Source organism: Ambystoma mexicanum, chromosome 1p (assembly GCF_040938575.1).
Source record: "Ambystoma mexicanum isolate Mex_15411 chromosome 1p, UKY_AmexF1_1, whole genome shotgun sequence".
Classification (NCBI taxonomy): domain Eukaryota; kingdom Metazoa; phylum Chordata; class Amphibia; order Caudata; family Ambystomatidae; genus Ambystoma; species Ambystoma mexicanum.
In genome coordinates this window covers 1016104979-1016132260 of record NC_090921.1, presented here as the reverse complement: position 1 = coordinate 1016132260, position 27282 = coordinate 1016104979, and the positions used below count along the sequence as shown (strand labels likewise).

At 46.1% G+C, this 27282-nt stretch overlaps 1 protein-coding gene across 4 annotated transcripts in view; it reads right to left on the bottom strand.

Annotated features, from left to right (window-relative positions):
• Positions 1–27282, bottom strand: part of TSNAXIP1 (translin associated factor X interacting protein 1) — a 1023806-nt gene that overhangs the window by 677360 nt on the left and 319164 nt on the right. For 3 of the 4 annotated variants that reach the window (XM_069655260.1, XM_069655269.1, XM_069655286.1), the window contains one exon: positions 9108–9220. In XM_069655260.1, the coding sequence (XP_069511361.1) occupies positions 9108–9220 (113 nt within the window). Of the gene's footprint in view, positions 1–9107; positions 9221–19283; positions 19463–27282 lie in introns of those variants that run through there. The other variant, XM_069655278.1, reaches the window with a different exon arrangement.

Here is a 27282-nt window from a genome sequence, read left to right as displayed (position 1 = left end):
TATATATACTTGCAGTACGGTTTCTTTAAGGTTTGACCCACATTTACATTTCAGATATTCACAGTTCATTGGGGTTTGCCTTTCTGCTTTTTGGTATTCAAATAAATCTTTTGTTGTGTTCACAAAGTTAAAATGTTCAAATTGCTGTTGGTGCAGTCGCCGGAATGCCCCGGAGTCCCCACTAGCTTTGTGTAGACTTACTGGCTTTCTACAGTGTCTCCGGTTGGAGTCGCACTCCTGCGGCGTGCTGCTGTCACCAACTTTCAAATCTGAAGGCTGTAGTTGTTCTTCCGGCCTCCCCAGCGGCTCATGATTTGTAAGTCTGCTTCCATTTGGGATCCAAAATAGAGAACGCCAGCTTCTCGACTCCCCGAGCGCCCAGGACCTTCCTCGTGGCTCCCCGCACCTCGCCACAGCACTTCAGTCTCTCTCTCTCTTAGCGTCTCTCCCGTGGCGGCCTCTTCTACCCTGCCATGCCGATACATAATGTTTGTGAACCCTTGAATAGGAGCCAATGTCTTCTTCACTGCCTCTCCGAATAGTGCGCTTGTTAGGTTTAAATGTCCTGCGCACAGGTGCTTTAGTAAAACAACTAGACTGCTCCTTGTGGTCCAAGTCCTTGGTACATGGTTCAAACTCCTGCCTCTTCCTCGTCTCAGTACTTGGAGAATGTTGTGAGTTGAAGTTCCTAGGTGTTGTTAAACATGTTATTGGAATAGTTCTGCTTACTGGTTTTACAATATGCAACCTTAGAAGAAAAAGGTGTTATGTTTGATCAGTGTGAGTTACTGTCATGGTTTCGTGTTTGGCCATTAAAATAAGAAGAAGCGGATTCACTTCTCCCACCAGAAGGAACACTTATCTGACAGTATGCCATGAGGGTATGGGGCATCACATGGTCTTCCTCATGGAAAAGGGTCTTGGGAATAAGGGGGTCTTCCTCATGGGAAAGGGGGAGATGCTGAGGCTCCTCCAGTGAAGTCATGACGTCTCCCCGCAAGCTGTCTCCTCCCATGTGATCCACCCTCCTGCAGCTGCCCCCAGGATTAGGATCAGCTAGCGGCTGCTGTCTCCTGGCCACATAGGAGGAGGACACTGCTGGGAAAACAGCGATGGGTCCAATGGATTCATCACAAAAGGCACTCATCAATGTCATGTCAAGCACCACCCCTATTCAGTTTTTTATTTTATTGTGTAAAGAGCGGACCTAGCTCGAGAGCAGCAGAGCGCAGTACAGGGTCTGGGTAACCAATGTATGGGCTGGCATTTCCTTACAGTTGCAGAGTACTGTGGGTTATGGTCTGTGCATCAGTCTGTACATCCACTGAGATTAGTCCTCTGTCAGGTGTTGTTGAAAAAGTAACATTTTGAGAGATTTGCAAAATTGGAGAATTGTGGCAGCATTCCTAGCCGATACCGGGATCGAGTTCCGAAGAGTGGGTGATTGACAAGAGAAGGAATGTTTGCGGGTCCTCTCTTTGAGGGAGAGTTATGATTCGAGCCGATTGGTCCATTTGTTGCATTAGGAGTGTGTGCTACCAGATATGTAAAGGTAAGCTGCCAGGCACGCTGATGTTCTACTCCTGAATGCTTTGTAGATGATCCATGCAGTCTTGAACAGTATTCTGGCCTGTAGAGGAAGCCAATGTAGTTCATGTAGGACAGGGGTGATTTGGTCAAGTTTCCACACATCTGTAATAAGTTGTGCTGCAGCATGGTGGACTGCTTTTACGGGAGCTAAGTGGGTGGCTGGAAGCCCTGTGACGAAGGCCTTTCCCCCATCGATGTGCAAGAAAACAAGGGCCTACACTACTGTCAGGAATTCCTCCAGCAGGATGAAGAGTTTGATTTTGCGAAGGATGGAGATTTGGAGCAAGGTCATTTGGGGGTTCTTGGCAATGTGTTACTGAAAGGACAGGCTCCCTTCAATGGGGATGCCAAAGGATTTTGCTGAATCTGAGAGTTGTGGATCAAATCCTTCTAGGCGCATATCATTGAGCCACTGCTGGTCAATTTTTTTATTTAGCATGGGGACCGATATAGAGGAATTTCATCTTGGATGGGTTAAAGTTTGAGGTAGGCATTGGAGCATCCAGGACTGGATGTTGGCTAGGTAGTCACAGAGGCAACTGATGTCCTGCTGGCTTTTTACTCTATCAATTGGTAGAGGTCAGGTTTGGTTTGTTGATGTTTAATGAACTTCTGAGGGTGTGGAGCAGTCCTTTGGTCTGGGAGTGGACAGCGCACTGTCCCGAAAGATGATTTCACCAGCGATTCTTTGAGGTAGGAGAATGCTACAACTGCCAACTGCAAAGGGGATGCCAGGACAGCCATAACTTTGGTGAACATTGTTGGAGCAATTGTCAGCCAGAACAACACCACCCTGAACTGCCAGTGCTAAACTCTGACCATGAAATGCAGTAAACTTCCTGTGTGTTGGCAGGATAGACATTTAAAAATATGTGGCCTGTACATCCAGTGATACCATCCAGTCATCCAACGCTTCAGCCAATGTCACCATTTTGAACTGGCCTATGCTAATGAACTTGTTTAGGACGTGCAGATTCAGAATGGGCCTCTAGTTTTCGTGGTTCACCTTGCTGAAATTAGAAAGTATCTTGAATAAAACCTGGTTTGGTTTCCTTCTTTGACTACTCTACCTCAAAAAGGAGCACCCTTTTGTAAAGCTGCTGTCTTTCGCACAAATGCGGACAGTCTGTGGCAAAAGTCAAAAAAAGGAGGATGTGAACCCTTTTCTACAATCAGCAGGACTGACTAAACCTGGGTAACAGATCTCAATTCTTCAAAGTTCACCGATACTATTCCGACACCGGTGTTACATGAGTTGATGTCACTTCAAAGTGACTTCCCTTGGGCCACCGTCCCCTTTGAAGCATTGGGTTAAGCAGTTTTCTTTAACTGGCCTTTGGCCATAAAGAGTCTCCTGCTTGACTGATTTCTCATCGCAGTACCATTGCAGGATATTTTTTTTCTGAGAGTTGGCCAGCATGTCTTCATATTGCATAGCCACAAATAATGACTTTGGGTTAGCCACCAGGTGCAAGGAACAGCTGTTTGTCTAGATTCCTTGCATTTCTCCAGGGTATTGTCAAATGTGTCCTCAAAATGTTTGCCCCTTTAAAGTACATGTCTGGACAGTGGGTGAGAAACCCAACAAACGCATCCAACCATGATGCCTAGAGATTCATGGAGTTCCCCTGGCTACCAAAACAATGGTGTCTGGGCCAAACTGGATAACATCCAACCACATGACCACTTCTCTTATCGCCTCTCTGCTTACCACTGGTAGTTGGTAGATTGCCTTCTCTACCATCTGCAAAAGGGAAAATGGGGATCGACCTGGGGTGGGTGCTGCATTAACAGAGCATAGAGCTAATAAGCCTAAGGTGAACACGTTCTTTGCTATGGCGTCTTTTCTCTTAGACTAGAAGTAGCCAGGTTGTGAATGCTTTGGGGTACCCCTTGAATTTGCAGCATGAACCACAAGTGAGTATGTGACCTGTGTTCGAATAAATAAAAGATAAGAGGGGTTCCCTCTGATACATATGTACTTTTGAAATATATATCACCACATCCATGAGTTTGTCTTTCTCCCCATGGTCTGTAGAGTACAACACCCGGAAATCCAGCAGTCCTCCTCATAAGGGTCATGCATGACACAAATTCGGATTCGGCCAAAATGATCAAATCCAATTTACCTACCCCACCAAAAGACCCAATATACATAGTACAAAAAGTTCAAACTACCAAAAGTTCAAAATTTTGTGGTATGAATATTAGGTCTTTTGGTGGGGTAGGTAAAAAAAAAAAGAAAAGGAAGGCTGCAGTGGTTGCAGGGGCTTCCCCCGCAACACCCCGCTCACTATGCTATACATTATAGTAAGCTGGGGTTGCGAGGGACAACCCCGCAGCTGACCCGACCAAAAAAAAAAAAAAGGCTGCAAGGACACTGCTCAAAAGACAAAAGAAGAAAACAAAAAAAAGGACCCTGCAGTGGCGGTTCCCGATCACCAAGTGAAAGGGAAGCAGCGTTGCAGGGACAGAGTACGTCGCGATGAAAGGTAAGTAGGAGGTTGAGGGTGGGGTTTTGGGTTATTGTGGGGGTGTGGGCAGGGGTTAGTGTCGGTATGGATTTGGGGTTGTTTTAGCACGGATGTTCGCATGAGAAATGCACGGACATTTATGTATAACGTACATTTCTCATGTGGTAATTTCCATCGCGGACATTTCAGCCGCGGTAAAACAACCCTAAATCACAAATTCAGCATTAGGACTCCCTAGCTCTGTCTTGAGGACTACTTCATGTGACATGTCCAGGATACTGGTGTCCTTGAGGTCCTTTAAGACCTCATTGATTTCACCTGACCTTTCCACATAGCCATCCCGGCCCTGGGGTGATGTTCCTCCCAGTGACCAGTATCAAAATCATTGTCTCTCAAGTAGCTTACTCACCTTCTTATGCAACAACCTGGTCGTATTCTCTACTCTGAAGTAAATTGACTTCCAACTAACCTCTGGAGTTTTCAGCAACGCGCCAGAGCCAGCATCTTACTGACCCTTCAGTGGAGTTACTATCGACCCCAGAGAGTCAGTGGAAGATTTCCTGCCAAACAGCTCCACACCCATACTATTCAGCTAATTAACCCTTTCACTCATGTCTGGTGGTGTAGAGTCATTCAGCATCCAGTCTTACACAGATCTGAACTATGTAACAAGCAAAGTGATGGTATGGGGTGGATTTCATCAGCATGAACACTGCCAGAATCTTCCTTTAAAAAGGACTCAAAGTCTCCAGTGTCTGCAGTTCAACAATGGTAGTCAACACTTACCAGAAAGTGGAGTCACTGTTGGAGTCATCCATCTACCTTTTCTTTTTCTTGGTCCAGGTCTTATTAGAGAGCCTATGTTTGGAGGAAGGAGAATCACTCCTTATGTTCAACCTCTTCTCATGTCTCTTCTTGGAGCCTGTAGAGGGGCTCCAGGCGGATTCTGTCACCCGTGAGTGCTCCGAGTGAGCCCGCTCTGTGGCCCTCTGGAGGCAAACACCTTTCGTTAGTCCTCTACTGGGACATTAGAAGATGATGTTCCTGAAACCGTCTGATCTTGGATGTCATGCGCCAGCATGCCACACCCTGGCTGCTGTGGCAGTGGCCAAGATTAATGTCCATAATGGAAATAGCACTACGAAATTTGCTACAGGCCTCAAAATGACGGTTTCTTACTCATTTTAACAAAAGAAATGTCTAATTAAATAAAAATAAAAAATGAAAACTGAATTTAACCTTGCTTGCCCATTAGAAGTAGCAGCTTTGAGTGTGTTGTTAAGTGTGATAACCTGTGGTTTCAAAAAAAGAACTGCAGGGCTTTGACGGCCAGCACCGCTTTTACCCAGAGCAACGTCAATTCCAGTGGAGGTGCGAGGCATGTCCTCGTGGAACCGCAGGTATGAGTGGCACCACCCGGCAGGCCTGCACCATGTGAGCGCGATTCAAAATTTCCAAGGCCGGTAATTTAAAAGAGAAGGAATCTATAGAGGAGATAGTATTGATTAGAATCTTTGCTTCTAGCTGTGTCTGCGTATCTTAAGACATCAGTGGGAATCCTGTCTCTCTTGATAATGCCTGGGCACTCCTTAGTTTCTACAAGTGTGTAATTATAAGAATGATGCTGAGGATTTGAGAGAGTAGAACTCCTTATGTTAAGCCCCACCGTGTTATAGTTGGATCCCTTGAAATTACACTGTAAAGATAATGGGCAGATATAGACTTTGATGTGTCGGTTTCTACCTTTACTCTTTTCAGAAACTCATCCACTAATTGTTTTCAAAGGAGTACGGTCATCAAATGGAATGAGCAAAACCCTTATTTGTATGCGATGTCCAAATCATTCTTTGCTATTAGAGGAATAAGGGATTGTCGCTGCCCAAACTTGCCTACATGCGCGATTAATTCACATAATGCCTTATGTGGTCAAAAAGCTTTGTGTTACAGAATACAAAGTGATGGGTGCAGAAAGGATACAAGAAGCAAAAGGCGGCAATGAGTTTGCTAGGTGAAAAGGTGAAGTAAGAAGGGTTCAAGCACAGACCTTGGAATGTCTCCTATTAGAAGTGGAGTGGTGGAGAATGCTCCCGTACTGAAAGACATAGAGAAGGATTGGTTGACATGGTAAGAGGCAAGAACAGTGCCATGGAAACCTACGTGAGTGTTGTGAGGAGAGATGAGTGATCAACTGTCTTTAAGGTGGAAGAGAGATCAGGAAATGTGAGGATAGAGGAAAGTTCGAAGTGATAAGCAGCTGTAATGTAATCTCATGAAAGTGGTCTTGTATATTGCAGCTCCTGCCGTTTTGGTTGCTTCTTGAAACTAATAAGGAAGTTGGAGATGTAGTAAGTACAGTTTGTGACTTGACTGCAGTATAACCCTAAGTGTAGAGGGTCACAAGTCCATGCATTTCCAAGTAAATGGTGATACGCTTAACAATCATGCAGCTCTACGATTTAGGACTAGTGGATAAGTACAAAGATGGGTCAGTAGTTGGCAATGTTGTTCTGATCAACCGTAAACTTCTTCAAAGATAGGTATGATGGTGATCACTAACCCATGCTCGGAAGATACCAGAGGACACATGGTGGTTGATGGGAGGAAATAGTAATAAGAATAGGTTGAGGACTGTAAGCCTGACATTGTCCAGCTGATGCCACATCCTGTTTGAAAGTAAACACAACCACATTTCATCACTGCACTAATTGGTAAACAATATACATAAAAATGAAACTTTTATCTAGGTCTATCTCGCTCGCTCTGAAGGTGTGTGTGTACGCTTTTGTGCACGCAAAGATATGCAAGAAAGTCGAAAGATATATATATATATATATATATATATATATACAAGCTCATGCACATAGCTGTGATAGTGTGTACAGGTGGGTGGTGCGCATGTAAATGTGTATATTATAGTGTGGCGGTCACCACACTGTGATTACAGTGCATGTTGTGTACCATAGGAAATCCGAAAAGTCATTTTCTAACGACGTTTGACTTGTATGACGGCTTGTTCAGAAATTTTGGGAACATCCATTAAAAAAAAAATCAAAAAGTTATTAAGATAACAAAACAAAAAAAACGTTCAGCCTAGTCCCCATTCATTTTCCCAGGGACAGAAAAGGCCAGTTTTTGCCGGACCGCACAGCGAAAACCTGGTGGACGGAATTGGACCCGGTACAAAATAACTAGGGCATGAAGTGCTTACTCGAGTTCATGGGCGATGGGGGATTTGGGATTTAGGGTTGTTGCGTTCAGTACTTTGACAAATATTTGACAGAGAAGGGGATGCCCTTTCTACCAAAATTATAGAGATATCTTGCATGGGGCTTTGCAGCAGAGAGACTTTTTAGAAATGAAGAAGCTACCATCTTTCTTTTTTCTGATACTTGAGATATTAGCGAACAGTCGGGGTAATATTCAAGGTTATTGGAAAACAAAAAAAGTAAAAACAAATGCCACTTGGAGGAGGAATAAGAATGAAATAGCATCAGGCTAGTGGTGGGGAGGTAGGAAAAGAGGACAGCATGGTCAATTGGGGAGTTGAGGCGCGAGGGGCCGGCTGGGGACCAAATTCAGAGCTCTAACGTTTTTGCGTATTCAAGGTTATTTTTCCATATTCAAGGTTATTTTTCCATATTCAAGGTTATTTTTCCATATTCAAGATTATTTTTGAAAGTGTGTCACATGTAAAAAAACGCAAAGACTTTTTTAAATATTCAGGGTTATTTATAGTTTATAGCTGAAATAACCACGGTTTTTGGAAACAAACTTTTAAAAAAGAGAGAGTTACAAAAATGAGATTAAAAGTGGAATTTTACAGTGAAGTGTTGGGTAACCTATTGGGGCAACATGTTAAGAGGTGCAATATGGTCCTGGCTAGTGGTTCAAAAGAAATGTACGTGGCCACAAAAGAAACATATGTGGGGAACATGTACAGTGGACACCGCCAAAGGCCACGCCTAGTGGCTCAGCAATGTTTTAAAACATAGAGTGGGCACGGTCGAAGTCCCTGGCTAGTGGGCCTGAAAGTGGCCATGTAGTGGGTCCAATCGAAACGGTAGTGTTTTAAAATATATGGTGGGCACGGTCTAAGGCCGTGGCTAGTGGGCCCGAAAGACATGGAGTGGCCACGGCCAAAGACTGTGTCCACCTAGCAGGTCCAAAGAAGAATATCGGGGGAAAACATACGAAGGAAACGGCCTTTGGCCATGGCCACTGGCCGGTAGTGTTTTAAAATATACAGTGGACATGGCCAAAGGCCATGGCCAGTGACCCGTAAAAAAAACAATGGTAGAACATTTTTTGCAGAGTCCTATTTTTTTTCCAGTCCCACCATCCCATGGGCAGTCATGGCAGTACGCAGCATTTCATACGACAATAGCACAAAAGAGCGTTTCCCTTAACAGTTTGTCTTGAAAACTGGCCACAGGACTTCTATTTGCCCTTTATATGTTCACATGGCAGGTCTGACTATCATGCTGGTCTGAGGATGCAATTTGTCTCAATGAGGCACCGAGCCTGAAATGGTTCTACACCATCATGGCTACAAGAATAATGGCAAAGAAAAAGGTAAATGACCAGAAAGGCTGTCACATAAATTAAAAATGATGTAAAAATGGAAGCTTTACGTGTGCCTTAATGAATACAACACAATGGAAATTGAGGTCCATACCAGGGAAAAAGAAAACTATTGTAATACTCCAAAATTCTGTCTAATAGAGTAATCTTAAAATGTTAAATTGTGATAGAAGAACTGAGTACAAGAATCGCAATAGGTGGAGTAGGGCCATTTATGACCTCTTAAACGACATCAAGACAAGATGGTTAGCACTTCAGTTCGAAATACATGAAAACTTACCGAGTTAATGGCAACACATCCTGTGATTTCCCATGCCCACACCAATGCCTAGCATATTTAAGCATGTGAACCTATAGCATGCCAAGCCAAGCTCTTTTCTATCCAAATTATCTATGATCACCTGTGGGCAACACAATGGTTAGCCTGATCAGGTTTGGGTCCTCTACTAATCTACATCTCACCTCAAGGTTCTTGGATCTGGAGCAGTGCAGGGTTTCCGCTTTTCCAAGATGGTCTGGCCAGCACCAAACGCTGGCCATGTAGACAAGTGACCATTCATAGTCTCTGCAAGAGGCTGAAAGAAAAGGCAAAAGGGGGACAAGAGTTAATAAGGCACGGTTTATGGTCAGAAACTCAGCAGCTTTGACCAGTCATGCATTTGCCAATGTGAAACAGGACTATGGTATAAAAATCACCTAATATTAGGATTTGGACTCAGGCCTCCACTAGCCACTGACAAACAAGTCTCAGTCCAGGCAGTAGTGTTTTGGCATTGCTTTAACAGGACTGAAAATTGACACTCACCACTAGCCACTTGCGAGTGATAATTGAGTTTTGGAGAGTAAGAAATGGTACAGTGTGTGCATGTGGAGAACTGGTTGCAACTTGAATTTTTAAGCCCAATTGTTAACAATGGTTGGCAACGAGAAACAATTCTGAGGCTGGGTCTCAATTACATGTCGTACTTCTTTCGTAATTAATAAGAAGTAAGTTTCAGTCAGGGCCAGGTCTTAATACTTTCCAATAAAGCCACCATCTACAGGAGAAACAAGACTCACTCAGGATGCCAATCATATGCCATAATAAATGTTGTGATGAGAATGCATGCAACTTTGCCTCGAAAGCTATTTACTTCAGCCATCCACTGTTCCCTCACAGAATAAGATCAGCTACCTTAAAATTAGATCGAACTCCCAGCCCGGTCAGTCCTTTTTGCATAGAAGAGGCAACACCAGATGCATTTCTGCCTTCTTGTTCTTCAGTATGGTTGATCCTATGGACTCAAGCTACCCCTCACTGATGAAGCTATAGGATTTTGTGTGCGATTAGGCTGATAAAAATACAGTTGATTATTTCTTCTAAAATCACTACAAAGAACAAGAATAAATGAATGCGGAAAAGGTAGCAGCGCAGGCAGTTGCCCGCAGTTGAGTTTTGGCTGCAGCATTCAGCGTTCAGCAGTACCTGCAGTTTTGAAGAGAAGTTCGAGAAAACGTGTAGGATGTGAGGAAGGTTCAAAATCCTGCCTGCTCTGGGCCACAGCAGAGCAGTCAGTTGCCCACAGTTGTGTTTTGGCTGCAGCATGCAGCGTTCAGCATTTAGAAGGACAAGGCTGTGGTGTTGTGCGACGCAGGTGTTTGCCGACAAAGGGGTCGGAACGCAGAGTGCGAGCCTGCAGTGCAGCCATCGACCAACAGCGACCGCAAGGTAAGACAGGTGCAGGCCAGGTGCAGGCCAGGGGCACAGCCATTACTGTGCCCTACTAAACTGCGCTACCTCGTGCCTACTTCCATTTCAATTTGAATCTCACCCTGCATTGTCTCTACGCATCAATTTGGTTGTCCCTCTCCCGGGTAGTCGTACTTTGTTTTCTGTGTCTCTGCAACTGTCTCTGCATTTCACTAGAATCTTCTGCATTTTGTTCCCTTCTAGGTGAATGTTTTGGCCTCCATCACTGTTTCTCTGCATTCTCCCACATTTTTCAGCATTTTTTCCTGCTAGGTGAATGTATTGGATGCTATCACTTTCCTTTGCATTCTCTTGAATTCTCTGTATTTCTCGTCTAGCCGAGTGTTCTGGGGTGTGCTTGTACATGGTTTGCTGTGTCCACTAGGCCTTTCTCTTCTTCTCTAGGTTCCCTCTTACTCTGTGACCACTATTCTTGCCCTTCAAGCCGTTTTTCCTCTCTAGGTTGAGCTCACCCTGGTCGGCTCTCACCGCTGTTTCCACTCACTGCCAGTTCCTGCCCTTGTTTACTTGTCTCTGTCTGCACTCTGTTGTTGCCTGTTGCTCCCTCTGTTTACCCCCCTTTTTCCAAATCCCCTCCTTGTGCACTCTGTATGGCGTAGCTCTGTGTAGTGTTTCCTTCTCTTCTCCTCCTCCCGCATGCCCTTTCTTTTTCCTCTATCACACCCGCTATGGTGCTCTGAATTTACCCCATCTTCTCTAACTGCTTTTCTATCTCCTAGCCTACTCTTCTCACTAAGGAAAGAAGAAGCTCAAGAAGGACACCCTGGCCTCCAATCCAGGCCTTCCCATCGCTGACCGCTATGTCATTGCTCCCTCCAGACAGATTCTCACTGACATCCTCTTTGTCGTTCCTTCTTATGGTGACACTTCTCTCTCCTTCCTCCTCTTCTACCATTAATGGTGGCACCCGGTGGGAGGTCCTCTTGGCCTCCTTCCATTCCTCCAGAATCATCATTAATGTCTATCTAAACTGCACCATCATGGTCGATGGGCCCTCAGCCCAATCTCCTACTATTTGATAGGCGCCTCCCTCAACTTCCTTCATTCTCCTGCTATTCCTTCTACCACTTCTCTGGCTCCTCTGCCACCTCCTTCTTCTACTACTGCTCTGGCTCCTATGCCATATACTACCTCTCTGACCCCTCAGCCCCCTCCGTCCGACACCACTTCGACTTTCTTGCCATCTACCGCCCCTATGGCCCCCTTGCCAGCTACCTCTCCCCTGGCTCCTTTGCCACCTCCGGCCGTCACCCATTTGGCTTCCTTGCCATTTACTACCTCTCTGGCTCCTCTGACACCTCCGTCCTCCACCTCACTGGCTCCCTTGCTATCCACTACTTCTCTGACTCCTCTGTCGCCTTCTCCTTCCACCTCTCTGGCTCCTCTGCCACTTCAGAAAGGTACTCCTCTCCCCTGTACCCCTGCTCGGAAGTCTTTCAAAAGTGGCAACCTGCTCCACGTGGCTACTCTGAACGCTTACTCTGCTGTCAAACACGCTTCTGACATCTGCCACCTCAAACTCCTGGACCTAGATGTTCTCACTCTTCCTGAGACATGATTCAAGGCCAGCTCTGTCACAAGTTTTGGCACACTCCTCCCTGAGAGCTACAAGATCCTCTCTGAGCCCAGGCCCAATAGTCCCAGAGGCTGAGTCGCCTGATTGGATATGTGCTTCCATCATTCCCACTCAGATCTATCCCTCCTTTGAATGCCTGGTCTGCAAGCTCTCCATCTCTCCTGTTCTCCCTCCTCCTCTCTGAATGGGCTGACCTCACTTCCTCTCTCCTTTCCTCTTCCTCCCAGCTTCTCCTCCTTGAGAATCTCAACATCCACCTGGACTCCCCAGACTCCTCTGGGCTTTTTCACAACCTATGCGATTGTCTTTCCCTGTTCATTCTACCCTCTGGTCTGACTCACTCTGGCAGACACACCTTGGGTATTCTCATCTCTTCAAACATTCCCCTCTCTAATCCTCTCACTACTCCTCTCTCCTAGACTGACCACTTTCTTCTTACTTGAAGCTTCCTGTCCCCTTGACAAAGGCCCACCCAGCACTGCCACCTTCTTTAATGGTCATTTGACCTATGACGTGAGTGTCCGTGGCTGCCTTTCCCTCCACTTTCTCTCCCCAACCTACTCCTGTGGCTGAGTCCCATCCTGACACTGCCCTTTCCAACCTTCACCTTTCTATCTCTAACACTCTGGATATCCTTGTCCCTGTCATAAGGAATTGCCTGAAACCTGCCACCAAGTGCCACTCTTGGTATGACCCCGATCTGGCCACTCTGAAAAATGTGCAGAGTAGCTGAACAGAAGTAGGGAGCTTCGGTACACCCTCTGACAAACTGGCCTGCTCCAAAGGCAATACAGACTCTCCATCTCAGGCTCTCCTTGGTCACCCCCGCCCCTCCTTCTCTCCTCCCTCTCTCCAGTAACACCTGATGATGTTGCCATACAATTCCAGTCTATGAAAGTCTCATCCAAACAGGTGACTCCCTGCTCCTCCAGGACCATTAAGGACAACATTGGTTCTCTCGCTCCAGCCCTGGCCAATTTCTGTAATCACTCTTTCGCCACTGGATCTTTCCCATCTCTTCTCAAGCACCTCTTACTGAAAAAGCCTTCTGCCGACCTCTCCATTCCAGCAAACTATCACCTGATGATCTCTATCACTCCCTTCCTGGGCAGACTCCTGGAGAAGTTGGCTATCTCCTAGCTAACCCTCCACACTGAATCTGTTGATTGTCTCCATGACCATCAGTCTGGCTTCAGAGCAGAAAGAGGCACAGAAACTGCACTCCTGAACATCCATGAAGATCTGCTCTCTAATTTCTCGCTCCCTCTCCCCTGCTAACCTACCCTTGCTCATGATCCGTCTGCTGTCTGGCTGCTCAGTGTCCTCTGATTCTTACAAGTCACCAGGCTAACCACGACCAGTCCGCCTGCACTTGCCACCTGGCCCACTTTGCACTGCTACCTGGCTTACCTTGCACTACCGGCTGGGATTGCCCCCTGTAGTCCCAGCCTTCCTTGCACTTAACTCAGGGCCCTACTGCCCTGGGTGCACTTCTCCCTGTACCCTCTTCCCTGCACTTCTTGTTGCGCGCTAGCACGATCTAAATGACACTAGGCCTAGTAAGATTGTTTGTCTTGTCCTCCCTTTGTTGCCCCTCGCTTGCCTTGTTGCGCCTTGAAACACTTGCGTATAGGCGCATAATAAATAACAAATCAATCAATCAATCAAAACTGTTGCTTTGATGAGGAGGAGTTCGAGAAAATGCGCAGGATGTGAGGAAGGGTCAACATCCAGCCTGCTCTGAGCACCAGTAAAGCAGAAGCAGAGCAGGCAGTTGCCTGCAGTTCCTCACGCATTGTCCACAAGGCCTTCTAGGGCCTGGGGCCTCAATACCTCCAACTCTCTCTTCCTAAATATCTTCCTTCTCGAGCTCTTCACTCATCCACCTCCAACTCCCTCAGGGTCAGTCGCATCTCCAAGCAACGAGTTGGTGGTAGATCTGTCTTCGGCTGGGGCCTCCCTCTGGAACAGTCTCCCTGTCTCCCTGAAACTTGAGGAGAACTATCTCTGGTTCTGGAAGCACCTCAAGACCTTCCTCTTTGCTTCTGCTTTCTCTCCTCCTCTCCCCTGCTGAACTCCTGACTGAAACTGCACTGGGCACCTGGCTACCCTCTGATCTCAAGCCCAGGTCCCCTCCCCTGCCAGCTGCACACCTGCACTGCCGCCCGGGCCACCCCTGCGCTTGGGGGCTGTTTCTGTATCCCTACAGTCACCACCAGCTCTTGACACTTGATGTCTGTACATACTCCTGCACTTGCCACTATTTTGCCGCACTTTTACCCATTATTTATTTTATTCTTTACCGTTGATTCTATTTATTGCACTGCCCCCTTCCCATTCCCCGTCCCGCACTTACCCTTTCCCCCTCCCCTGAACTTGTGCAATCTCAATGTCACCTGGCCTAGTAAGATCGTTTTCTCTCTCTTCCCTCTGTTCCCGCTCCCTTGCCTCGTTGTTAGGAAAGATTTCTTAATTGTATGTAATTTTCCCTCCATGTGGCAACCCCCAAACTTTTTGCTGCTTTTCTACACCCTGATCTAGACTTTGCCAGAGAAGCGAAGGCTTCCGCCGCACTCCTCTGTGCTTTCGCTCAATTCTTATGGCGAAACTGACATGCCCTTAAGACAGTCAGTACTGGGAGACTTTGTTTCCCTTAGTCCTTTCCTCATGTTGCAGCTTTTGTGCAACATGAAACAAGAGTGCACAGTAACTTACTTTACCGCACTCTTGGGTCTCTAGTCATTCCAAAGGCCCTAACCACTCTCGCTGGACTTATTATGAACTGTGACACGGACAGGACTTGTGGCAGCTATCATTTCTCTTGTGTTTTGAACCTTTTTTTTGCCATGTTAACCGCGCTTACCGCGTTTGGCACAAATAGGTGGCCTGGCTCCCAAAATGGCCATGCCACGAGGTTCTTTGTCCTGTCCGCTGACCGTCTTGCCCCTTCACCTTCACCTTCCCCCAGGTCGAGCCGACCCGGGGCCGTCCTTATTTGGTCATGCACTTTCCCGTGAAACCCCAAAGCTTTCGCAGGCTTCTGCATGCCTTGTGTGTGCCTCCAGGATGTGGGCTGGGGTGTCTGTTCCCAATACACATCCTGGGTGCCAGAGAGTCTAGAATGTCCTGGATGCCTGGGACCACCGTGGTCCGTGATAGGTCCACGTATCGTGTGAGTGTCTGTGAGCAGATCTCCCATTGGGTCCTCTCTGTTTTGGCGCGACGGGAACTTTGGATAAGAGGAGGCTGAAAACACCACTACCATGTCGATCACCTGAGTTCACACCGAACAAGGGATAAGGAGACAAGTATCCTGCAACAAGAAGCTGAGTTGAGGAACCGATGGTGACCTGCTGAAGGTTTGGCACCCTGAGCCGCTGTCCTCCTGCGAGACACCTCTGCATCTGATCGTCCTAGAAGGTCTGCGAAGGCGCTTCGACCCATTGGAATAGTGGGATCAACTATTCCCGGCACCTTCATCAAACCCTGCAAGTAAGCCTCTTCGGAAGTGACCCTGGGCCAACCAGTGGGCTGACCAGCTTATGCAGGATGCTTTGCTCTGTCACCGCTGTCATTTTGGGGAAGCACTCGAAACTTGGTCTACTGCTTGCTCTGCGTCCACAGCACCCTCACACCAAATTTCGTTGACTTGGCATTACCAGGTCTGAAATGAGACGAGTGCGCCCGGACCAGAGTAAACGCGGTTGCCGTGTTGCCCTGCTGTGGTAACAACTGTGCTGCACGTCCGCTGCATTTGGGACACCCTCGACCCTGCATCCTGCTACAAAGAATCTACATGGTGTCGAGACGTCCTGATGATCGCAGCTGAACCTGCCAGCAACGAGAACTGAACTGGAGAAGTCTGGGTCTGCCTGCGTCGGGGACCGGTGAGTAGTCCATACCCCAACCGGTGGCCCCTCACGCAGGAGCCCGTTTCTTTTCTACAGCTGTTGCAATATAGCGACTCTATCCCGCACTCTCACCCTGCCTCTGACCACAAGTGGAGGCCTTGCTTGAGTAGTGGGGGACTTGTTCTGCATCGCTTCATTCACCTTCCTGAACTGCCTGATATCCTTGAAGAGGCCCTCTTTTGTCCACTGGCACCAGCGCGAGCAGGTACTTTTGAGCACAAGGTTCCTCTCTTCGCAGGGCTCGGACTTCCTCCTAGTTAGGTGTATTTCAGATGTTGAACTGGGTCTAATGATTACCTGCACTGCCTGTTTTCCTCCCCATCTAGGTGGTCTACATATTACGTGCTCCTAACTCCTTAGACCCCTCGGTCTTGTATATATATTGTATTGATTATGATGTGCTGGTTTACTTTCGTATTATTGTGATTCTTTGCTATGGTCAATGTTACAAAGGCCTTGTAATAAATGTGTCTATATTTTTAATATAACACCTGTCTGGAGTAATTTGTAAGTGTCCTTGCTTTGTGCGCTCATTGAGGTCTTTCAGTCACACTCACCCCTCTTGAGACTTAGTCTTCACCGCCGCCATCGCTACCCTGATTGGTCTGGCTTGTCCAGAGGTTACCCTGTTCGAAGAAACTAGGCTGGCCTTCTAAACCTCTGCCGCTCCAGGTCCGAGTTCAGAAATCCATCTTAACACTCGTCGCGCCTTCAAACCCTTGTGTATAGATGAGTTATAAATGCCATATCATATCACAGGGCACTAAAGTGAAAGTCCCCAGTGTTTCGACACTAACGGTGATAGCAGCAGGAGCGGATTTCTGGGAAAGTAGAAAGCGCTCTGCTGTGGAAAGGGTCTGCGAGGCCACGAGGCGGCATGATGCTGTACTCCTGCGACCTGCTTTTTCTCCTGGGAAGTGAATTGGAGTAAGAAGAGGCTTGGCAGGACAACCACAAAACAGAAAGCGGAGAGCGATCTGAGCATTTTCAGAACAGCCTGCACAACCAGCATGCAGGCAGTGAATAAAGTGGATAGTGGATCTCTAAGAGCCGTCAGTGAGTCGGGGGGGAGCAGGGGATATGATCACTGAGCCCTGTGCGAGCCCAACTGCCTATTTGATTTGCGCTCCAAAGAGGGTGTGTTTGACCACACAGACTGATTGGGAGAAGTGTCTAATTGGCATACTGGATACTATTTTTCTCGTCTCTAACCTTGCCGTTTGTAATCTATTGATGCGCTGTGGCCAGGGACTTAATCAGTTTGCCTGGGTCGGGGCGAGCATACGCCTACTTTTATGGAGGACCAGAGTGCAAAAGAATAGCAATCACATTAATAGAGCTTGAACTGAGACGGGCCCTCCTTGTCTTGTCAGCCTTAATAAGGCCATATCTGCACTGATAATGATCATAAGCAAATTCAAATATGCACTCAGGAGTCAAGGCTCCTCAAACACATTCGAATTAGCAAGAAAAGAAGGAGATTCACCTCAGCTAACCCATGAGGAAGTATTAATAATATATCTCTTGTCCCCTATAGCAATGGCAGCAGTGTACCACAGCAAAACGAGAGAAAAAATGACAGGGTCGATCAGAGGAGGAAATGGTGAAGATCATTAAGGCAGCAATGGGGGGTGCTCCATATGACTCACTGTCAATCGCAAAAATAAAAGACAAATGTAAGGACCTAAACCTAGCATGTATGACCCCGATCGCTGGACAGAAAATCACAGATTTCTTCCCTACTTCAAGGACAAGCACTGAGATAAGTCCCACCTTTCCTAACAGCCATGGTGGAAGAAGCAATGAATGATCAAACTATCTTGGATGCAACCAAGGGTTTATTGGCATGCTCAGCTCTGCCGGACCCGAACGCAGATGCCATCAATTCGGATCAATTATTAGATGGCTCACTCTCATCCATCCAAGGTGAACTGCAGTTTGGCACTCCCACGCTACTCACTGAACTTGTATCTGGTAGCAGAATCACATAGTTGTCACCATCTATGGAGAGAATCAGGCCAGAAATGCATCACACCCTGAAGGACATGGATGAACAAATAAAGTTAACATCATCCTCTATCTAGGGCCTGAACTCTGTACTAAGTGTTTGTGTACTTGTACGAGAATTTTTAAGACTAAGGGCCTGATTCATGAAAGTGTTTTATAATGGCGCAATCCCATAGGAAAAAGTTCTGTGAATCAGGGCCTAAGTATGGGCCCACACGCTGATGCTGAGTGAGCTGGTCCTAAAAATGGAAGAACTACGGAGTGGAGGTTCAGGCAGTGTAAATAAACAGACAATAGCTGACCAGGAAGGTATGAACCAGAACATCCTGGCACTGGCTTCTAGTCAGACCACAGGCCCAAGGACTATGCAATCTCAGAACAAGGACAAGATGTCCCAAGCAACGGTTATTGGAAGAGGGAGAGCCAATGAGCGAAGCCCCTGGAACCTCAAACAGCGCTAGAAATCAAGAGAGACAAAGAGGCAGTGGGAGGGAGAAACAGGGGAGAACAACTAAGAAAAAAGAGAACTCTAGACAAAGCTAGGAACTCGGCAACAAGGAAGGCGCTTGGCAAGAAAAAGACGACAAATCCCGAAGTGGAACAAATAACCGACAGAATTAAACTAGACGGTTGGTCGCAAATAGTAAATACAGGAAACCAGGCAGAGCGGGCCACCTTCTCTAGTGATGGCTTGCAGCAATGTTCCCCACATGAACATGACACCAATGGAAACCCAGACGACTAGCAATGAGATTGCAACGGATAACGGGGAGGTCATTCGGCCTCACATAAACGCATAAATGCCGCTCCACAATGCACAGGCCTGTCTGACGGTCCTTACGGGAGGAGGGACAAAGGACTCCGTGCTTAGTACCTCGACAAACCTCCAAGTGATTAAAAACCTACATGAAAGTGGTACCTTCCCCGAAAACGGCCAAGGTGATATGAGTGAGAGAGCTGGACAGGCCCCCTTTAGGATCAATGGATGCTCACCCATTACCTGCCGGTAGACCTGCACAGAGTCCGAAGAGAACAATCGAGAGGTTGGCTGCAAACACAATGATCCAGAGGTTTAGTGAAAGAAGTGCCCAAATTCAATACATCTGGGAACAATTAAAACCACTCACATGTCTAAGGAAAGACACTAAGTCAACTACCACTGGGATGCAATCTCTGACAACACAAGAACAAAGTCTTCTATTTACACGAGGAGAAAGACGCCTGTGACATAAATCCAGATGGGGTCCGGGGGAAGAGTCTCCACAGCAGACAGGTGGAAGAGCATGTGCACGTGGAATTTCATACTCTCCTGCATTGATTAACCAGTTGAAGGACTCATTTGCTTTATTCATTCTGGAATACGTACTTGATCTGGCGTATAGAAAGGAACTCACATTGAGCGATTTGCGACAAAAAAAGGAATGACATTGCTGCAATCAAAAACCATTCCAGAGCAGTCTTTTCTATGATGTTGGATGAAGCGGAGAAACCGAGGCTGCTGGGGCGAGATCTGAAAGGCTGTAAAATCAACAAGGCCACAGGAAAACAATGCAAGATGGTCACGGACATCGACCTGAGAATTCAAAAGGATAAGGGAGATAAACTGAGGAAGATCCTTTTTACACATAATCAAGTCCCAAAACTATTGCATTGTATTTATTAAGTTTATATAGCTCTTTACTCTATAACGCTGCACATTTTAACAACAGTATACATTTAACAATAACAAAATAACAGTAACAGTAGAAGCAAATGACAGTTTTGAATCAGACCAACAAAACAGTATGTAGAGCAATTAGACAGAAGGGAAGAGGGAGAGTAGTGCAGTAGAGCTGGGAGGAAGAGGGAGGGATAGGTAGGAGGAGGAGGAGGCGGAGGGAAATGGAAGGGGTAAAGGGGTGACAATGGGGTGGAGGGGGAAGTGGAGGGAGATGATTATGGGGAAAGAGGGGGAGCGTGGGGGAGGGGGAGCAAAAAGGGGGAGGGTTTTCATGGGAGGGAATGGAGAAGGAGAGATTTAAGGGACGTGCGGAATGAGGAAAAAGGTAGGAATAGAGCGGATTGAGAGAGGTAAGGAGTTCAAGTGCAGGGGGGCTAGGAGTTGGAAGGAACGGAAACGGGAGGAGGCACAAGGGGAAGGAGGAACAGTGAGAAGGAAGTGGTCAGCTGAGCGAAGGGAGCGAGAGGGAGTGTAGAAAGAGAGAAGGGAAGAGAGATAAGGGGGAGCGAGACCGTGGAAAGATTTGAAGACTAGGCAGAGAAAATTAAATTTAAGTTGGGAGTGAAAGGGAAGCCAGCCAAGGGAGGATAGGGAAGCAGAGATGGAGTCTCGGGAGGTGAGGAGACAGAGGGGACAGATGGCAGAATGGTAGATAGATTTGAGGGGGGCAAGATGCGAAGTAGGTAGACCAAAGAGTAAGGAGGAGCAGTAGAAGAGGCGAGAGAATATAAGGGAGGAGATTAAAAGTTTAGTTGCATGGAAAGTAAGAGAGGGGCGGACTTTGTGAATATTAAAGAGGTGGTAGCGACAGGCACGAAAGGTGAGAGAGATATGATGGGAAAAAGTGAGAGAGGAGTCAAAGTGAATGCCTAAATTGTGAGCGTGGGCGGAGAAAGGAAGATTAGAAGGAGGAAAATGAATGAAAAGAGGAGGAGAGGGAGGCGGAAGGTAATTGGAGGGGAAGAAAACTACTTTGGTTTTGTCAGTGTTAAGTGAAAGAAAGCGAGAAGACATCCAGTTTTTAATGGCAGTAAGACAGGAAGAGAGTTTAAGTTGGAGGTCGGGAGAGAAGGGAAAGAAGGAAAGAAGAGCTGCCTGTCATCAGCATAGAATGGTGAGTGATGCCAAATGAGGAGATAACAGGGGCAAGGAGGGAGGTGTAGAGTGACAATAGGAAAGGGCCAAGCACCGAGCCTTGGGGTACTCCGTATTCCAGAGGCTGGGTAGGAGAGGAGCGGCCTCCCCAGGAAACAGTAAAAGAGCAGGAGAGGTAAAAGGATAGCCAGTTGAGTACAGAGCCTTTGAATCCAAAGGAAGAGAGAGTGTTAAGAAGATGAGGGTGATCGAACTGGCTTCCTGAGTTCTTTCTCTCACAAAATAACAACCAGGACGCCCCATCCCAGGGCGGTTGAAATGTAGCGCAGATGAACGCCCTTGATTCCCCCGGTGATCCTGAACCCACATCATTGCTTCTATCATGGAACATCAGAGGATTCATCAAACTAGGGTTGAGCACTTCAATTTCATCCCTCCTCAGGTCAGGTGACATAATTCTACTTCAAGAGACTTGTGCCTTAGATCCTATAGTCTGGGACGGATACCAAATACTTACCCAGGAATACCTACATCCTATGCGAGGAAGGCCCTCGGGAGGCCTAGTGACCGTGATGAAGTCTATAATCAGCTACATTGGGAAAGTTCTGCCAACAAATGTCAGGGGACTGCTTGCAGTGGGAGTGACTTTCAGGACAGTCTTTAGAAAGACACACTTATTGTTAATTAACCTATATTGGCATCCCTCGCATTCTATACTCAGCAGTATTATTGAGGACATCACTGAGTTATTGGAATTCTTCATTAATAGGTTCCCAGAGGGAGGTATTATTATGGCGGGGCATTGGAATACTATTAATCAAGAACAATAAGTGCTGAAGCGGGTTCTCCGCATAACATGGTTGGCTGGGGTAATCAAAGGGTATATGGTAATCAGTGGAGAAACTTGATCTCAGCATGGGACTTCCATTTCCTAAATGGCCAGGTGAAAGGGGACATCCCGGCCAAGCCACCATGGCATAGAGACGCCTCCAGATCCTGGATTGGATTGATTATGTTGCGCTATCAAGGAATGGTTTTGCTTTGTGTGCGAGCACGGGGCAAGTGACCACTCGATTTTGAAAGTGGACATAAAACTCCCCGTAAACAGAGCAAAACAATCCACATGTGCTAACATTTACACAAACGTGCCAAATAATTGCATCTCCTTGACCCAGAGGGCTTTGGAGTTGTTGAATATGAAGATGGGGGATATTTGGCGCTCCACTGCACTAACACATAAGATCCTTCTCTTCTCAGTGGAGCAGTTGAATCCATTTGTTGACAGATTACTAATGGGGGTGAACGTGCAAAACTACAACAAGAAAAGAAGGTCTCTGCGCACAGTGTATTTAAATGAAGGGTTAAAAAACAGGAAATAAAATCTTAGAGCCGACATTAGAAAGACCAGTAGTAGTGACCAGGATTTAGGGAATAAATTAAAGGGAATTAAGAAATTATGCCAATCCTATAAAAATTGCCTCAAGTCCAACAGGTTTCTCCAGGACCAGGTATCATCAGTGGGAAGGAAGCTACCCAAGTTACTACACTAAGCAATCCCATCCCGGAAGCACAATGGTTGAACCATTTTGGTCATTTTGGGACATTATACTGTGACACGCAAACAACTTCTTGGCAGGTGAAATATAAGAGCAGCTGGGAGATCAATATATCAGTGGAGCAAGTACATAGAATAGTTAAATGGGCATCGAACTCTCGAGACCCTGTCCCGAATGGGCTGAGCAACATGGTGCTTAGGGCAGATGTGTGGGCCTGCGCATCAATGCTGTTTTTGCTCTTTGGAAACATCTTGTCAACCAAGACATTCCCTAGTTCATGGAATTTGTGCAATATAGTCCTGATTTATAAGAAAAAGGGGACAGGACTGTCCTACCTACTATTGTTCCATAGCACTTCGAGATTGAGAGTAAAATCTACTCCGTATGTACACTACAGGAAATAGAGAAGTGGATGGATTCAACCAACATACTCTCAAAATTTCAGCCAGGCTTCAGGAGGGGGATTGGTACTGATGCTAATGGCCTATTCATAAACCCCCTAATAAAACAAGCTGGGCAAAATGATGCAAACCCCCTTTATGTGGCCATGGTGGATTTGAGTTTAGCATTTCACCTCATGGACCAGAACATCTTATGGCAGAAACTCAAGAGGTGGGATTTTCCAGAATCCCTTTTAGACATCTTAGTCCACATCCACAAAAGTACAGCTATCCAAGTATGGTTAGACGCACAGGGCCATGTGACAGAATCAATCTCTACTGCAAGAGACGTAAGGCAAGGGTGCGCATTGGCCCCCAGCCTATTTAACCTATATATTTCTGGCTTGGGAGACTTTATGGCACCAGCATCATTCATTGCCCCAAAAGTAGATCGGGAGGGCTGCTTCTGGTTGAGTTATGCTGATGACATTTTACTGTTAGACAGAACTCAACGGGGCTACAACCTCTTTTATTCAAGCTTACCGAGTACATGAAATTAAATGGTTTAAAGGAAAATCCAACAAAAACTACTGTCATGTGCTTCGGTGGACCTAGGAATACAACCCCAAAACTCAGCTGGAGGTTGGAAGGGAAACCACTGACTGGAAACAACAATGAAATATCTCGCGTTTATCATAGCTAGAGTTACACTGAAAGTAACATGGGTAAACTCCACACAAGAGAAAGCAATACAGTTGAGGGCCCAAATGTCCTACATCTATAAAAGATACTGTCGATTCACGGTGGGACCTTTGATACATTTTTACAAACAGATGGTAGTACCGGCTCTCTTGTATGGCTGTGAGATAACAACCTTAGCAGAAGACTACAACTTTGACAAATTGGAGGGATTTATATGGAGGAAGGTTCTTAACGTGCCAAATTGTGTACCCATCTCTCACTTGCCATATGAGCTGGGTCTTAATTCACTTTCTTGACTTCGAAAATGGAATATGCCCAAAACATACAGGAAACTAAGAATTGCGAACCAAAATTAATTGTACTCTTTAACATATAGGCACCTCTTGAAGCTAAAGTTGAGGGAAGGAAGACTGTTCTTGGATAACTATACATTAATTCTGTAAGAAAATGATCTGCAAGAAGAAGCCATGGGTTTTAATGAAGCTTTAGTAAAGAAAATATTATTGGAAAATGACTGTATATTAACATGTGAAAAGAGAACTTCATATAGATTACTGACTGACACCTGTCTAGAGTAGAAAAGGGGGAACGTCCGTCTGAAATATTTAACATTATTTCCTGATGGAAGATTTTTGAAATCTTTCATGAGACTAAGATTGAACTTCAGACACGCACAAGAGATTCTGCACATTAGAGGGCACGCTGTTGCTATGGAGATATTGTGAATTGACAAACGAGTCCTTAAAACCCATTTTAAAATATTTTTGTCATTTACAGAATTTGAGAATACAATTTTTCATTTAGTATGTCTATGAGGAGCGATTCCTTAACACAACAATGTTTTGGGGATGCATTCTTTCTGGTCAGCCAGTCGCGTTACTAATTAAAGTGTTTTGTGAGGTGCACACCTGCCCTCGTTACGTGCTTCTAACTAACAAATTGTAACAAAGTTCAACTCAAGTCCATACAGTATTATCAGAGGTAATGTATTACTTTCGCCCTTATTCTGACACGTGTTTCAACCACTCAGTCTTTATCAAGAAAGGGATTACATCTTTTTACATGAGTGATTCCTCTTTCCACAATTCTCATTTATTGGGATTATTCCCTTTCTTTAATGTTAGCCAATATAAACAATTCATACTATTTAAAGTGGTTTCCTTCTCAACTAAGTTGAAATTGATGGAAAGTTTCTAATGAAGTGGTTTTTTAATGAGAGGATTGTTATCCCATTATTTATAATCTGAGTTTTGTGCTAATTAAATTTTCATGAAATAATGACATTTGGATTTTAATTCTTGAGGGTATTAGTTTTGTATGCTACATAGCACCATTGTGATGAAATGTGTATTATAATCTGACCATGAATCGTGATTTTGGTAAAGTTTGAAATAAAACAATACAAAATTTAGACATTTTAAAAAAATGTAGATCACATGGCACATCCTAAGAAGTTAAAGTTGAAAGTATTCCCATCACGAACTGTGGATTCAATTTCTAAATCGCACTAGTAAGTAAGTAAGTGAGTAAGTAACTGCCTTGGGTGTTCTTCCTCCACGGCCTCTTCTGCCGCGGCAAAACTTCCTTTGGCCTCTTTGGGGAGCCTGTCCTCTACCTTTCTGTACAAATGACGAGTAGAAATTAAAGAAACGTCCTCTCCAACTCTGTGAAAAGTTTGCTGCTGCTCTGGTTGCCAGATGGCTGCACCAAAGGATTTTGCAGCCGCCTTAGAAGCTTGCCAGTTCTCTTGGGTTTCATTAGCCTTTGCCGCAAAGAGGTATGGCCCATCGAAGGGCAGGTCCAAAATTCTTGATTGGACATCAAGAGCAAATACAGATTTGAGCAGTCATGTGAACCTTCTTGTGACTGCACTTGCAGCTGTAGAGCAACCAGAACAGTTGGATGCATGCAGTCCTGATTGGAAAGATTGACATGCGGCATCCTTACCATCTGGAATGATGTTCAGAAATCCATCCCTCATTTTCCCCTCAGGAATATTATCAGCCGCTTGGGAGACAACATCCCACAGAGTGTGGGGAGTATTTGGCTAAAGCGCAAGATGCGTTAATAGCCTTAAGCGCCATGTTCCCAGCAGAGAACATCCTTTTCCCCAGCACATCATATTTGTTATCACCCCTATCAGGTGGGATGGATGTGTAGGCAGCGACTTTGGATGGATAAGTAGCTATTTGTACCACCAATCTTTCAGGAGTAGAGTGCCTGCAAAGGAATTCCGGATCAGTAACCAATGGCTTTGTGAAAAACCAGAGGACGTTTCACTGCCTAGACCGCAGGGATCCCTTACTCAGATGGCTAGGGCACAGCCATCGTCTTTGGATCCAGACCCTGGGGGTGGACAAGTGTGGGAGGATCACCTGGGTGAGGGGTCCTTGGGGAGTGGGGGAAGCACGCCTGATGGCGAGACATGGTTGTGATGAATCAACTTCTAAGGCATCAGTGGTCCAGGGATGAATATCGGTCTCTAAACCATCAATCGACCTGACACCTCTAGTACACCAGACGGGATCCGAACAGATTGGAATATAAGTGAATTATAAGACCTCCTTGTTCAATTTCTGGTAACATGGACGGAATGGCAGGCTTATCTCTGCAGTCGTGGATCGTTGGTTAGTTGTAACACAGCAAAAATACAATTATTACCCAATGATAAAAGGGACTGTCCAGTCAAGGTTGTATAAACATATCTATTTTATTACTATAACAAACAGTTCTAGCACACTACAAATATGACCATCATGTAAAGGAACACAGAGGACAGACAGTTTCACAAAGGAAAAGGGATGCACTCTGGATCCTAACAGGAGGGTAGTTAGTAAAGTAATCATTTTTACAGTTCAAGGTTATTCAGTTTCAGTACCAAGGGGTCAAAGGGTCGTAACTGTCTCTAGGGGCCTTCGGAGACAGGGCAGAACGACAATGTACCTGGTCCTGAAGACGTTCTTGGTGCTCGACAGCGTTGAGGCGGTTCCAGGACACTTTGCAGCCATTGAGACAGAGTTAGTACCGGGAGACAGCTGTGGGTACCAGGCGGCAGGTAGTTTGGCAAGCGAGGCTGGACGGACATCTGCACGCTGTCCGGCACGGCGTCTCAGGAACCAAGATTCATTGTCTCTGTGCTGGTTGGTGGATCTGGAATGCTGGTTGAAGCGTCTCGGACTGCTCTGTTGACTGCGGCGTGACAACAGTCAGCGGTGCAGCCGGATGCAGTTTGAGGATTCTACTGTCTTGAAAATGTCCTTAAAAGATGGATGTGCCATGATGCCTGTGAAGCACTCCTCCTAGCTTCTTCGCAGGGCTCGTGTCCTTTCAAGGCAGGCGGGCCAAAGCTCAGGAGAGTGTATGCAGGCAACGGCCTTGTCCTTAGTTCAGATACTCTCTGCAATTCCTACCTAGGAAACTTGCCGGCAGAACCTAGTAGGGCATGGTGTGTGCTGGCTGGGTACCAGTTCTGGAGCTGCTGGAAAGGTCCTCTGAGTCTGGTATCTCCCTCTGTTCCCTGGGAGATGTTTAGTGGAGGGATCTTGCTTCCCTCTTGTAACTCCTGGCCTTCCTTCACTGGCAGAAGATGTAAGGAAGACTGGACCTTCAGCTCAGGTCCAAATGAGTCCTTCTTACTCCTTTCGAAGTCTTCAGATGATCTGCCAAGTGAGGGGTTCAGCTCTCTCTTAAAGCCAAATGGGCCCCAGTGATTGGTGCAGGCTAATCCTACCTTAATTAACCAATCCTGGGTCCCCACCAACAATCTTCTGTTATGCATGAGGCCAGGACCAGAGTGCTCTGCAACAGGACAGACAAGAGGGTCACATCATAAACCCAAGTCCCACCCATCTCCCTGTCTGTTGTAGATCAAAGTGGCTCTCTGGTTAACTGAGCCCCTCTGTGACTCTAGATTAAAGCGCAGGGTTCCCTGGAAGTTTGT